Source organism: Rosa rugosa, chromosome 3 (genome assembly GCF_958449725.1).
Source record: "Rosa rugosa chromosome 3, drRosRugo1.1, whole genome shotgun sequence".
NCBI lineage: Eukaryota > Viridiplantae > Streptophyta > Magnoliopsida > Rosales > Rosaceae > Rosa > Rosa rugosa.
In genome coordinates, this window is record NC_084822.1 from 53,178,564 (window position 1) to 53,193,093 (window position 14,530).

Here is a 14,530-nt window from a genome sequence, read left to right on the forward strand (position 1 = left end):
TTATTGTGTTGGGTTGGAATTCTTGATCAAAGCTTGTTTGACCCAGGGTTGAATTAATTATTTTGCCATGTTCCCATTCTTTTGCTTTGTTGATGTCTTTTACTAGTAGTAAAGACATCAACATTGCATATATGCATTTCAAAAGAACTTGTTGCTTTTTAATGTTGCTTTTTACTGCTTTTATAAGTTCGTAAAGAATGTGTTCTATTTTTCTCTCACTTAATCGGTTCATCGGATTCTTTTCTTTTTGTAATGGAACTCTTCTGCCATAAGTCCTTTTCCCTTTCTGGCGTTTTGTGGAAGTGAAAGCTCTTGCAGTAGAATACAGAGAGTAAAGCATCGAACTTTGATGACTCCATTAATTTGGTTGTTGAAGTAATTTATTGTAATTAACGTTTAGCCCGTCTTTTCCCCTTTTTCTGTGGTTGTCTAGAAGTGAAATCTCTCTATCGCATTAATCACTGCCTCGGTTGGTTGACATGCAGTTGTCACCCTCCTGTTTCATTTTGCTCTCTTAATTTCTGTGTAATGTTTGCTACCACCGTGTTTTCGTCTCTTTCTAACTTGCAAAGAGAAGGTTGCGAGAGTTAAAGCCGAAAAGCCTAGTCACACTGAAGTCGATCGGGAAGTGAATTGCTAAATGGGACGCTGATCTGAGTGAAACAGCCTAACTGACTAGCTAGCTGAAGGGAAAGCTGTGTTCGGTGATCATCAGTTCATGACTAGTTGAATCCCCATTAATTAGTAAACCGTTGGGAGTGTGGGAGATGGATAGGCTTTAAATCATGCTAAAAAGTAGACGTTGAAATCTGATAGCGTCAATGTTGGTTCCACGTCCTTTAACAGAAAAATTATTCTTTGGTGGTCCTGGACTGTAGTACTGATCAAGGTTTTAAATATCTATCGGAACTTTAAAAAATGGAGATATCATAAATATCGGGGATATAAGAGAAAATATATCTTTTTTGAAAGAGTCAATTTATTTATATGTATAATACATATGAATGTCAACTTCATCTACATCTAAAAAGATACTCTAGGTGGTTGAAAAGCCGCTCGCTGGTCTATGAAAATGCAATGATTAGACCAAGACATATAACCCATATAGTACGAATTGTAGTGATGAACATGATAGTTATAGAACTCTTTATAGCTGCCGACTGTTTCCCCTATAAGAGGATAATAAAGATGAATCCAAATGGATGACTGATCATATACTTCTCCATATTGATTATATTCATAAGCGTCATAGCCAAATTGATTGTTGCATTCATGAGATTCATTTGAGATTCTACTGCGCTCTGTGCCTAAACTGATAAAGTCAAAACTTAAGGCAATTGAAGAAACATCAAATGGGGTACTTTGATCATCAGTTGCACATCTAGTCCTTCTCCCATATCGAGTCTTCTCTTGAGCACCATGACCAGCTGTTCTCACTCCGTGGTCTTCATTTTGGGTGGTATGATCAAAATTACATTCACAGGTAAATTGGTTTAATCCTCCACCTATAGAAGATTGTCCATATTCATATCTTTCACCTCCATCACATGTTCCGCTTCCACCCTCTCCACCATCATCAGAACTATCTGAAGTTGCTGTACCACCCCATGCATCATCACTATCTGAATTATCTCCTGGGTTTTTAACAACTTCATCAGATAAGATCCTCTCTACGTTTATTCCAGCATTAGTTGCAGTTTCTACAACTTGTGGAAGAGGTTTTGTAGCTTTATCATCGAGGTGTGAAATAGATCTAGATGATGAAGCATAACTTACACAATGGCATTTCTAAATAAAATGCCATTCCGACTCTAAGAGATTGAATCATAACTTACATTTCTGACATTTCTAAATAAAATAATACGTTGATTTTAAGTTGTTAATAACGATAGCATACCAAGTCTTAAACCTATATCAGTCTGTTTCTCGTCACCAATCATCACACTAATGTGGATAACATCTAAATATGTTTTTTCTTTTCTTTTTTCCTGCGAGACAATACTAGTTCTCTTCACATATGCAGTATGCCCTTAATGCATATGTAAATGTACGGCAGTTTTTCATGTATTTTCACAATCACTTTATTAAAGACTAACACAGTAACACCAGTACTGTTTAGTTTCTCTGGTTGTTAACGAAGTATCAAGAGCTCCTGCCATGTGTTTCATTTTTTTTTTTACCTTATATACTGCATATCCATAAGCTCAAAGACGCTTATATCTAGTTTCAGCAAGAAACCTTAATGCTAAAAAAGCTGATCATGCAGAGAAATTAAATACAGTGTTATAGCTTAGAAATTTGACCCAAAGGCTAATTAGAACAAACAGGCTCATTTAGAAGTGTGCAGCTAGCTAGCTACGTAGCTTGTACGTACGTCAGATGTCAAACTCACAGCTTAATTAGATGGTGCGACAAGCTATTATCTTCCTAATCGATTAATTATATCGGGTATGAATCTCTCTCTCTCTCCCCCCACTGTGCTGGTCACTGCTGTTTGTCGGCAAAACGGTTGAGCAATTAACACTACAATAATGACTACGCACAAATGCACAATGCAAATACGTGGATCCAACAAATAAAAAGCAGCCTTGTCCTTTTGGTAGAGATCCCACGTTTCCTCTCATATCCGATGGACCGATTCCCTCTCAACTCCCGTAATGTTCAATCATTTTAATCGTGATGTGCATCACTCTCTCCATCCATGCACATCTCATGCAAACAAGTACGACAGACAAAGCTAGTCGTCGAGTTTTCTGGGTAGCTAGCATCGTCAAGTTTTCTCAGAGACCTCCAGCTGACTACTTAATTAAGAAAGAAAATGATGCTTCCGGATTAGCCGGTAGATAATAAACCTAACCGCACGTAACGATCAAGTAATGTACTACTAAATTAGAATGTGATCGATCGGTGGTCAATTTTTAGTTGGACCAATCAATCATACTCGATATGCTTCTATATATCTACGGTATTAATTTCTTGCTTTCTGCTACTACGTACTGCTGCTCCCAAACGTACACAAGAATTGGTCTGGGGAAGTGTTTGGCCTGAGGAAGTATATATATCAATATCATCGTAAAATTGAGACCAGATAACCCCATTTGGGGACATGTGTCGACCATTTATTACATTTTGCGTTGCTCTCTCATCTACTACATGTGTGTTGACCAAGAAGGCCAAAAATTGGCCTTTTCGGGTCCTAAACGAACTAAACTCCGAATTTTTTCTAGTGTTCTAATACTAGTAAAGCGTAGTTAAATAACTTAGGTAAAGTGTTTGATTGTTTCGGAGATACTTAAATCCTTACGCATACCTAGATATATATAGTTGGAAAATTCTACAATGTGTTAACGTATGACATGCATACAATTGCCTTAAAAGTGGTAAAATGAGTCATTAAAATAGTAATATTAGTCCTCAAAGTGGTAATATGAGTCCTTAAAGTGGTAAGTTTTCTTAGTTACCACATGAGTCCTCAAAATAGTAATATTAGTTCTCAAAGTGGTAACATGAGTTCTTAAAGTGGTAAATTTTCTTAGTTTACCGTATGAGTCCTCAAAATAGTAATATTAGTCCCCAAAGTGGTAACATGAGTCCTTAAAGTGGTCAAAATAGTTAATGTATGAGAAATTTAACATACCATAGCTTTACCCATATATAGTTAATTTGTTACATTGACATAAAATTATGAACCTAAATTTATAGCCTGTTTTACCAAAGTAGTATGCATCTACTGCTTTGATCCAATTGAAACCAATTGAATGTGGCAGTTGAAGATGCAATTTCACACCTACTTTTCTAAATTGGACAGCTCGGATCTTCTTGACTTTCTTGTTGTGTGCAATAAATGACTGGGAAATTGCACCTGTTAAACTGGTCTATATATGGACACCCACTGAGAGAACCCTCCTGCATGAGCTTAAAAACCAACATTTGTCACTTATTCTCTTGTATGCTTCCTCTTTGGATCGGAGGAAATTCCAAAAGAATGGGATTCCTCTTTATAGAAACCTTCTCTTCTTCTTCTTCTTCCTCTGGTTCCATAATGTCGTCTTCGAAGCAGCTCTTGATATTTGTTTGTAGTCTTGCTGTGGTTTTAGGGCAGTACCCCAGAATCACAGAGGGTCGGGTGAATATACCACCAGGAAAGTCAATGCCGGCGGTTATAGTGTTCGGTGATTCGATCATGGACACCGGCAACAATAACAATCTTAAGTCTGCTGTTAAATGCAATTTCCCTCCATATGGTGAAAATTTCCCAGGAAAAGTTCCAACCGGTAGATTTGGCAATGGAAAAGTCCCCTCAGACTTCATAGGTACAACTATATATCATACTATATATACAACTATAACAGACAAATTCCTTCATATATATAGATCTCCGACAAAGATTGTATGGTTTCAATTTCCGCAGCATAAAACTTGTAAACTTTTATGCTGCATATATTGTTTTAATTACTCTAACACCTTCAGGAGGTAATTAATGTATGTGATCAGTTTAATTTTGCACACCTATTTTATTTTTAATTTTACACCTTTACCACCGCCAAGTTTTATGCTGCATATATTGTTTTATTTACTGTAACACGAGGTATGTGATCAGTTTAATTTTGCACACCTATTTTATTTTTAATTTTACACCTTTACCACCGCCTCAATATATTGATTTAGCTTAATCTTTCCTCTTAGACTTAATTCGTCTGTCCATCTAACAAAGTGACACTTTATCATTATACTTTACGTTTTATGGATTCTATTAAAGTGAATTGGACTTGAATGATCATCTAAAATTAAAAATAGTAATTAATTTCTAGTTGAGTTAATATATATATATATATATATCCTGGTTGATCATCAGCTCAAGAACTGGGAATCAAAGAGTTTGTGCCGGCATATGCGGATACTAGTCTAAAACCTGAAGATCTCAGCACTGGAGTCTGCTTCGCTTCAGGTGGCACCGGATATGACCCTCAGACCCCCGAATTAGTAGTAGGTCTATATGTTGCATATAACTTCAAAATTTTCAATTCAATTTGGCTCCTCATGTATTTCTTAGTTCTCATCCAACGATATACACGATCATACTGCAGGCAGTTTTATCGCTATCGGAGCAGTTGAACATGTTCAAGGAGTATATAGGGAAGCTGAAAGCCAATTTTGGCGCGCAGAGAACAAACTTTATCCTCGCCAACAGTCTCTTTCTGGTGGTCGCCGGTAGCGATGACATTGCCAACACCTATTTCACTATTGGCATCAGAAAGGCAGAATATGACGTCCCTGCTTACACTGACCTTATGGTCAACTCTGCCACTAGTTTCCTTCAGGTAATTACATTTTAATCGTATAAACTCACCGGTCATTATCCTTAATAATTTGTTTAATTAATGTGACTCTATACTTAATTAATTGGCAGGATTTGTATGCACTTGGGGCTAGAAGGTTCGGTGTTTTCAGTGCACCGCCGATAGGTTGTGTACCTTCACAAAGAACTCTAGGTGGAGGAATACAAAGACAGTGTGCAGAAGAGTACAACGACGCAGCGAAGCTATTCAACTCTAAGCTGTCGTCCAACATGCAGTCCTTGAATACAAAGCTGCCCGACAGTAGAATGGTTTATATCGATGTTTACACCCCTCTACTTGATGTCATTCTTCACCCTGCCAAATACGGTAAATAGTTAAAATTTTATTACATCTATCCATGTTTAACCTCAACCGATCGATCATCAAGATTAATATACATTCTGGTGTGTGTTAATTATCTTGTTTAGGGTTTAAAGTGGCGGAGAAAGGTTGCTGTGGCACAGGGGCACTAGAGGTAGCGATATTATGCAACAAATTGTCTCCAACGTGTGAAAATCCGGCGGATCATGTATTTTGGGATAGTTATCACCCTACTGAACAAGCATACAGAGTACTCATTCCTCCAGTTCTCCAAAAATACGTAAACCAATTCTTCTGAAGAAGACATATGCAGTTGCCCTAAACCCAATCATTCAAGCTTAATTAATAAACTTGTATTGTTTTAATCTTCTAATTTCTCCAGACAGTAATGTGGTTTGCCTTTTCCTTATCCATGTATTCTTTGAGATCAATATTATACCTCCTTTTTTGTTATTGAATAACATACTGTATCAATATATCAAACTGATTAAGTGCATTGTTCAGACATGCTTGATTATTCAAGAATAAAATTATAAAATAGATATAATTATTTGTGGTGCACTGAATGATAATTCTGTCATGGCAGCACCGCCAACGTAATCACTATCAAAACCCAATGGATATATAATGGAGATATGTTGCAAGAGATCCCATAATTTTCTAGATGAAATGAAGCTTCCCAATGTGCGAAGTTTAAAATTAGGTTAAAAGCATCACATGGTATCCCCCTATAATGATTAATGAACCCATGCATATATTGAGGACCAGGTAAATATCGCATTGTAATGTCAGTGTCAGTCTCCACCTACATACATAAATAACTGAATCATAACTACGTAGCCAGTGTGTTAGGTCTTTTTATTTTATTTATTTATTTATTTATTTTTAATAAAGGATTAAAAGATTTCACTCCTACTCCCATGGTAACTTGAACTCAGGACATGAATCCTAGGTAGTGAGCGCTCTAACCACTAAGCTAACACCACTTGGTCAATTTAATTCTACGTACGCAAACCATCCGTGCTCGACATGCCATCTACTTGTATATTTCACATGTTTATGTTTATTAATTTTTCTATAGAATTTTATTGAGTGATAGCAGGTTTTGGGTTTAGATGCAATTATTTCATTTTGATAGCCACCGAAAACGAACAAAAGGAAAATCTATACATTTAATTTTTTTTTTTGAACAATAGTATTTGGACGGGTGTTGATACCCGAAAAATCATACAGTAAAATTAGTACGTTTTTATGACATAAATTAGTATAAACGCACAATCCGGATAAAGTTCTACGGTATTCAGGAATTTTATATTCATTTCTCAATTTTAATCTGCCAAGCAAACGCATCCTAGATGTGGACCCAAGCCACATCCACGCAGTCTTGGGGCTTGCAGACGTGGGTATGGTGTGGAAGGTTACGGAAACACATGATGTTCGTCTACTGATTTAGTGTCATTGGTGATTTCGGTCTTGGGTCCGAAATCTAAGCCCAAAAGACTTAAATCAAAGACGAAATGGTGAAATAAGAAGATTGGGCTAGTTCCTCCTTTAAAGCCCAAAGCCCATGCCATAAAAAGTCCAACTTCCTTTTTCTTCTTCTTCGTTATTCCTTTCCCTGCAGCAATAGTATCTCACATTTTTCCCTGCAACAATCTATATCGCACCTTTTGTCCCCGCAACAACCCAATACATGAATAGATAAACCAAGATAAACTTCTTTTTCCAGAAAAGCTATATGAATGGAAGAATAATCATTCTTTACTCCAAGTGCTGCCACCATAACATCCCAATTGATCATTCTTTACCCCAAGTGCTACCACCATAACATCCCAATTGAGCTTATAAAATGAGATTGGAAGCAAAGGGGAAAGGGGAGGGCAAAAAACCCAGAGAAATCAGGCTTTCTTTCAAGCATAAACCCAGTCTTCAGCTACTACTTTCCAAACTGTCCTCCAAACCTTCCCAGAAACTCCCAAATCCAAGAAAACCCAAGATTCTTTCACCGCAGTGTGTTTCTAGCTCCCACACCATCCTCACGCTGTCAAGCTTCACACGATATCTGAATCACGCACAAAATTCCCTTATTAACATCAGGTTATTGAGTTAATTTTGGCCTAGTTCTGCATAATTCAAAAAAGAACCCCCACATTTTGGCGACTCTGCTGGGGAACTAGGTTGTGATTCAGGTCATGGCTCCATCTAGCACAAGCAAGAAAAACAAGAGCACGCGCTCTCAAGAAACAGTCAGCGAGTTTGCTGCAAGGCCTCAATTCCAGCAAGAACATGAAGAGCAGCAGCAGCAAGAACAAGAATAGGCAACAGGAGAGTTAACCATGATGGACCTTGTCCGTATCCTCACTAAGTTTGGAGACACGCAAAGAGAACTCATACAAGCTGTTAAAGAATTGAAGAATCCAGTCCCCGCACCGAAACCAGTCACTGAGCCAAACGATACAAGGGAGAAGGTTTCGCAACAAGAATCAGCAGCCAAGGAGTCTGAGCAGAAGGGACCATCTTTTGTTACACAGGAGGATGTGGTTGCAATACTAGAAAAAGAGTTTCACCGCGCAAACGAGGATTGGAAGTATATCCCTCAACCTCCTTACCCATCAAGCTTGACTTCCCTGCCTTACCCTAAAGGGTATGAAACACTAAATTTTGTCCTCTTTGATGGGAGGAAGGGAAGCCCCAAAGAGCACATTAGTCGTTTCATTGATGCACTCGGACCTCATGCGGGGAATCATAATCTCAGGCTTCGTGAGTTCTCAAAAACACTCACTGATCGTGCCTATACATGGTACACCACACTTGCTGCAGGCTCTGTTCGAACTTGGGAGGAGTTGGCAAGCAAATTCTGCAAAAAATATTTTGAGCACGAAGAAAGAGTTACTGTTACTCAACTCAACTACACTCGTCAAAGGACAGCCGAGAACCTCGTCGACTTCGTTCGCAGGTTTCGTGACTTGGCCCTTGATTGCTACGATGAAAAAGGAGAGCAATCCCTGGTAGAAATTTGTGTCAGCAACATGCTACCAGAATACAGGGTCTACCTTGAGAATGTTGGTATCGCCCAATTCTCCGGACTAATGGATGCAGCAAAGAAAACAAGCTTGTCTGTAAAAGCGCAAAAGAACTGGCGGTCTGACAAGAAGGATGCACACCAGACCCTCACAATTGAAGACAAGTCTTCTTATAAAAGAAAGCGAGAAACCTATCCAGCCATCCCTTGTGGCAATGAAGAATTCCATGCCATACTCGATTCAATGTTTGCTGATGGTGTCATCAAAATACCGCGGCCACAAAAACCTCCCACAACGGAGGAGAAAAGTCATCCCCGCTACTGCCGTTACCATCAGTTCGTTGGACATCCCAGCCCAGCTTGCCAAGTTCTGCGAAGAATTCTCCATGAAAAAATAAACGATGGAACGCTCGAGTTATCTACCAAGCCGCAAAGGATTGATGAGGATCCATTGCCAAGGCGAAAGGGGAAGGAGACATGCGCTGTGATCACCGCAGCCAAGGATCGTATAGAGGAAGACATGAAGCATAACACAGCATACCAACACCAAGGTTTACAAACCTTTAATCAGTCTTCTTGGAGCAAGTACTCTAGGCTTCAGGGTTACAATACCCCATGAGCTTGCATAAATGAATGCGAAAGAAGTGTGAATTTTCCAACGTTTGGAAGTCAACACTTGGGGGCTTCAGCCAATCATGCTGATCAAAGCAGGAATATAAATCAAGACACAGCAAGCATGGCTTATTTCCGCGGAGAGACAAGTCAGGCATGTTGTGTAACTGAAGTTAATGATGTAATGGAGCATCACAAAAATTACCAGCTCACTGCCACGCATATACTTCAACAAAACCCCAAGTTCAAATCTCTGTTTGATCAGTTGGAGTATGGGCCCCAAGCTAAGGATGCTGCTGCAGAAGCTTTAATACGCATCTCTGAAGAATATGGACCGCAATGCTTTGCCGCGGAAACTAGGAGAACAATATCTGTGTTAGAGAATGACAATGCCATAATCTTCACCGACTTAGACATGGAGGTGCCATATCCAGACCACAGGAGACCTCTTTATTTAGAGGCTCAGATCAATGATGTGTTTGTGAGAAGGGCACTTGTTGACACAGGGTCTTCGCTCAATATCATACCACTCTACGTCCTTAAAGCTGCAGGCATCCCACAATCAAGAATTGTGAAGGCGGAGATGAGGATATCTGGTTTTGCGGAGGCAGATGAACTCTCCATAGGCTATATACAGTTGGATCTTAAGGTAGGACCTATCCGGTCCTGGACAAAATTCCAGGTCTTGGATGTGAATACAAGCTACCATGCCTTGCTAGGACGACCATGGCTCAACAAGCACAGGCTAATACCATCCACCTACCACCAATGCGTCAAGGGGAGAATTGGCCTCAAACCTATCAGAATAGCAGGAAATCAGTTGCCATTCCATGAGAGTGAGGCTCACTTCACTGAAGCCGAGTACTATAATGAGTTCACAACTGAGGGAGGATCTGTTCCTTCTAAAGTAACAGGCATGCCTCTGCCATCGTGGCCAAATATCAGGGATATGAGTGATGGAGACCTTTCTCCAGTAATAAGACAAGAAGACAAAGCTCAGGCTCCACCACGGTGTTCCAAAGTTGTCTTGCCCAACGGGCGCACCATCTACCGCTTATGACGAGTTGCGGGGCCTGGCTGCAATTTGCATAAAGGTCCCATACAAAGAGGTATCATGGAGAATGTATACAACATAGACGAAGGGATATCCATGACACCTACATCTCCTACCACCCTTCAAGAAGCATTGCCGGCACCGAAATGCATGCAAGATGGATCCACCGCAGTAACTGAAGAAATGGAAGCTGTGAACCTGAGTAATGATCCTGCAATACAAAGGCCCATACTCATTAGCAAGAACTTGTCACTTCAAGAAAGAGAAAATCTTGTAGCATTACTCAAAGAATTCAAAGATGTATTTGCCTGGAATTATGATGAAATGCCTGGTTTGGATCCAAATCTTGTATGTCACACATTAAATGTGGAACCAGGAACTAAACCAGTGGTGCAAGCAAGAAGGAATTACCACCCAAGGGATGAAGTACAAATCAAGCAAGAAATTGAGAAGCTTCTAGCTTGTGGTTTCATCAAGTCCATCAAGCACCCCACATGGCTCGCAAATATTGTTCCTGTGAAAAAGAAAAATGGTCAAGTCAGAATCTGTATTGACTATAGAGATTTGAACAGAGGTTGTCCAAAAGATGAATTTCCATTGCCAAATATGGACATGCTCATCGACTCAACTTCAGGACAAGGCATGCTATCCTTTATGGACGGATTTAGCGGTTATAACCAGATCAAGATGGCGGCTAGAGATGCAGAGAAGACGGCATTCCGCACCCCGTATGGAAATTTCCACTATACAGTCATGCCGTTCGGTTTAAAAAACGCTGGCGCGACGTATCAAAGAGCCATGACTGCTGTTTTCCATGACATGATGGGAAAGGAAGTTGAAGATTATGTTGATGATCTAGTGGTAAAGTCCAAAACAAGAGAAGAACACTGGGGCATGTTGAGAAAAGTACTAAAGAGATGCAGGTTCTATAATATTAAGATGAATCCTAGGAAGTGTTCATTCGGAGTATCGATCGGAAAATTTCTTGGCTTTGTGGTGCATAGCAGAGGAATAGATGTCGATCCAGACAAGTCAAAAGCCATAGCCTCCACTCCTCCACCGTCAAACCAGAAAGAATTGAAGAGCTTTCTAGGCAGGCTATCATACATCAGACGCTTCATTCCAGGCTTAGCTGCGGTGATAAAAGCCTTCACTCCCCTCCTCAAAAAAGGCATCAAGTTTATGTGGAATGAAGAATGCAAGAAGGCTTATGACAAGGTGCAACAACTTATCACCAAGCTACCAACTATGAAGGCACCAATCCCTGGTGTCCCTCTCAAGCTATACCTAGCTGCAACTGACACAGCGGTCGGAGCTTTACTTGCCCAAGATAATGAATGTGGAGAAGAATGCGCTGTATACTATGTGAGTCGCTTGTTGGGAGAAAGTGAAACACGTTATCCCAACACTGAAAGGATCTGCCTTGCACTCATCTACGTAGCACAAAGATTGCGCCACTACTTCCTAGCTCATAAGCTCCAACTCATGGTGAAAACTGATCCAGTAAGGTACCTACTCATAAAACCAATCTTGTCTGGCCGATTGGCTAGGTGGTTGCTGCAGCTGGCAGAGTTTGATATTGAATGTGTAGTGCCCCACGCCATCAAGTGGCAAGCAGTGGTTGACATGCTTGCTTTATTCCCGGAAAGTGAAGAAATTCCCCTCATGTAGGATATTCCTGGGGAATTACTAGAAATGGTAGGAATGCTCACAGATGAAGAAACTGAGGATCAGCAACCTTGGACTCTCTTCTTTGATGGGTCGGCCACAAGTAATGGAGGTGGAGGTGGAGCTGGAGTTGTGCTAACAGACCCTGCAGGCAACACCAAAGCTTTGTCATTCAAGCTGAATTTCCCATGCACCAATAATACAGCTGAATATGAAGCTTTCATTATCGGCATGTCCACCGCAGTGGAAATGGGTGTTAAGAATATCAATATCATTGGAGATTCAAACCTGGTCATTAACCAAATGAGGGGTGATTTCGCAGTAAAAGAGGCAGCCTTAGCACCATACAGGACCATAGCCGAAGAATTAATGGGAACATTTGATCAAGCAACTCTGAAACATATACCTGGATCCACCAATAGGTATGCGGATGCCTTGGCTACTCTTGGGTCCAAGCTGTCATTCACAAAGGAGCAGCCAAATATCATGGTTATCCAAAAAAAACAAACCATCAACAGAAGCACTAGTTCTCTCAAGATTACCTGAAGAAAATGACTGGCGAAAGTCCATAAAAAGCAGTTTGATGTGCCAAAGCAAAAAAGACAACTTGAAAATTCTGAAGGAGTATGTGACCCTTTATGAGGAGCTATATAAACGACTTCCAGGCGGTGTTCTGGCCAGGTGCATTTGTGAAAGAGAGGCTAAAGAAAGATTAAGCGAGGTACACAAAGCTACTTGCGGACTGGAGCAAGTAATCAGTCTATACAGGCGGCTAGAACGGAAGGGATACTACTGGCCAAAGATGAAAGAACAAGCCTCTGAAATACAGGCTGCATGCTCTAATTGTTCCATGTTACCTTCAAAGGGGAGGTCCTTACAGTAACACCAGCAGATGATTGGAGAAACCCATATTTAGAGTTCCTAGTCGACAAAGTCCTCCCGACGGATGCAAACATTAGATACAAGTTGAAGAGGACATCGAAGAGGTACTTTATGGATGGGGATGTGCTATACAGAAGAGGATTCAACGGGAAACCATTGCGATGTCTAGGAACCACAGAGTCACAACAAGTGTTAGAAGAAATGCATGCAGGAGAATGCGGTGAACATCAAGGCAAAAGAAAACTTTACCGCCAGTTGTTGAGTCTGGGCTATTATTGGCCAACAATGCAAAAAGATGCTCACCTAAAGGTGAAGAAATGCCATACATGCCAAGCACATGCCAACCAAATTCACAAGCCATCAACCACTCTTCAAGACATGCGTACACCTTGGCCCTTCCACACTTGGGGGCTTGACTTTATAGGAAAAATCAATCCATCATCTAATGGGTGTGTTTGGATCATCACAGCAACAGAATCGTTTACAAAGTGGGTAGAAGCCGTTCCTTTTCGCAAAGCCACAGGAGCTGCAGTGTGTAACTTCATAAGGGAATATATTGTTTGCAGGCATGGGATTCCCTACAAGATTATCACAGACAATGGAACCCCTTTCGTGAACCAAGAAGTTAGCAAAATGCTCAAAGGATATGGGATCAAACATCGCAAGTCTAGTCCTTATTACCCTCAAGGAAACGGACAGGCAGAGGCTACAAACAAAACATTGCTAAGAATCTTGAGCAAGATGGTGTTCGAGTATGAGCAGGGATGGAGTACTCATCTTCCAGATGCCTTATGGGCCTACCGAACCTCACCTAGAACCGCAACAGGTTTCTCCCCTTACTCCTTGGTGTATGGATCAGAGGCAATCTCTCCTGTAGAACTGGCAGTCCCAACAGCTAGAGTATTGACGGTAAATGACACGGAATGGGATGCGAAATCCTGCTCTGATTGGCGGCTCATAGACTTGGAAGCAGCAGATGAACAAAGGCAGCAAGCTGAAGAAAAGATGGCAGCATATCACAAGAGGGTTACTCAAGCCTACAACAGGACAGTCAAAAAAAGAAATTTTAAGGAAGGTGACCTTGTGCTCAGAATGGTTGACTGGGTGAGAAAGCAGGTTTCAGGCCCTTCAAAGTTTGCACCACAGTGGGAAGGGCCATTCATCATCAAAGAATCTCACAGCAGTGGCTATTATGTGCTTGCCTCCATTATCGACGGAATTCCCACAAGTCCCATAAATGGAAAATGGTTAAAACTCTACTGTTGCTAGCCCTGCAATTTCAGTTGTTTTATTTTCTACGAGAATTACTTCTTCAGTACTTCGATTCCCGACTTTTTGTAAATACACCACCATGGTGATATTACAAGTTTGTAATATTTCCAGCAAATAAATGAAGAGGCACTCTCATCTTGCTTTCTTGTACCTGCACACAACAACAAAAAAAAAAAAAAACAAAAACAAAGCAACAAGTGCAAAGTCAAATATGCACAGCAAATACAAAGTTGTGAGAAAGTTGATCAGACCAAAGTCTCATTAACGACAAAAATCTCTAGTCCAAGTCTTACAAAAAAAAAAAAAAAAAAAAGAGGAGCTGACAAAGTCACAAAGAAAAACTAATACAAGCCACGAGTT

General features: G+C 40.4%; 3 protein-coding genes across 3 annotated transcripts; all 3 read left to right on the forward strand.

Moving 5' to 3' along the window:
• Window positions 1-3,896: 3,896 nt before the first annotated feature.
• On the forward strand, window positions 3,897-6,121 carry LOC133735561 (GDSL esterase/lipase EXL3-like). The gene is made up of 5 exons (XM_062162964.1): window positions 3,897-4,313; window positions 4,856-4,986; window positions 5,088-5,321; window positions 5,411-5,666; window positions 5,768-6,121. Exons 1-5 carry the CDS (start codon window positions 3,911-3,913, stop codon window positions 5,956-5,958), a joined length of 1,215 nt encoding a protein of 404 aa, XP_062018948.1. The 5' UTR covers window positions 3,897-3,910; the 3' UTR covers window positions 5,959-6,121.
• Window positions 6,122-7,996: 1,875 nt separating this feature from the next.
• Window positions 7,997-9,301, forward strand: LOC133737940 (uncharacterized). The gene has a single exon (XM_062165398.1). The coding sequence runs from the start codon at window positions 7,997-7,999 to the stop codon at window positions 9,299-9,301; it is 1,305 nt and encodes a 434-aa protein (XP_062021382.1).
• A 2,742-nt stretch (window positions 9,302-12,043) lies between these two features.
• Window positions 12,044-14,167, forward strand: LOC133737941 (uncharacterized). Its single transcript, XM_062165400.1, has 2 exons — window positions 12,044-12,438; window positions 13,465-14,167. Exons 1-2 carry the CDS (start codon window positions 12,044-12,046, stop codon window positions 14,165-14,167), a joined length of 1,098 nt encoding a protein of 365 aa, XP_062021384.1.
• The last annotated feature ends 363 nt before the right edge of the window (window positions 14,168-14,530 follow it).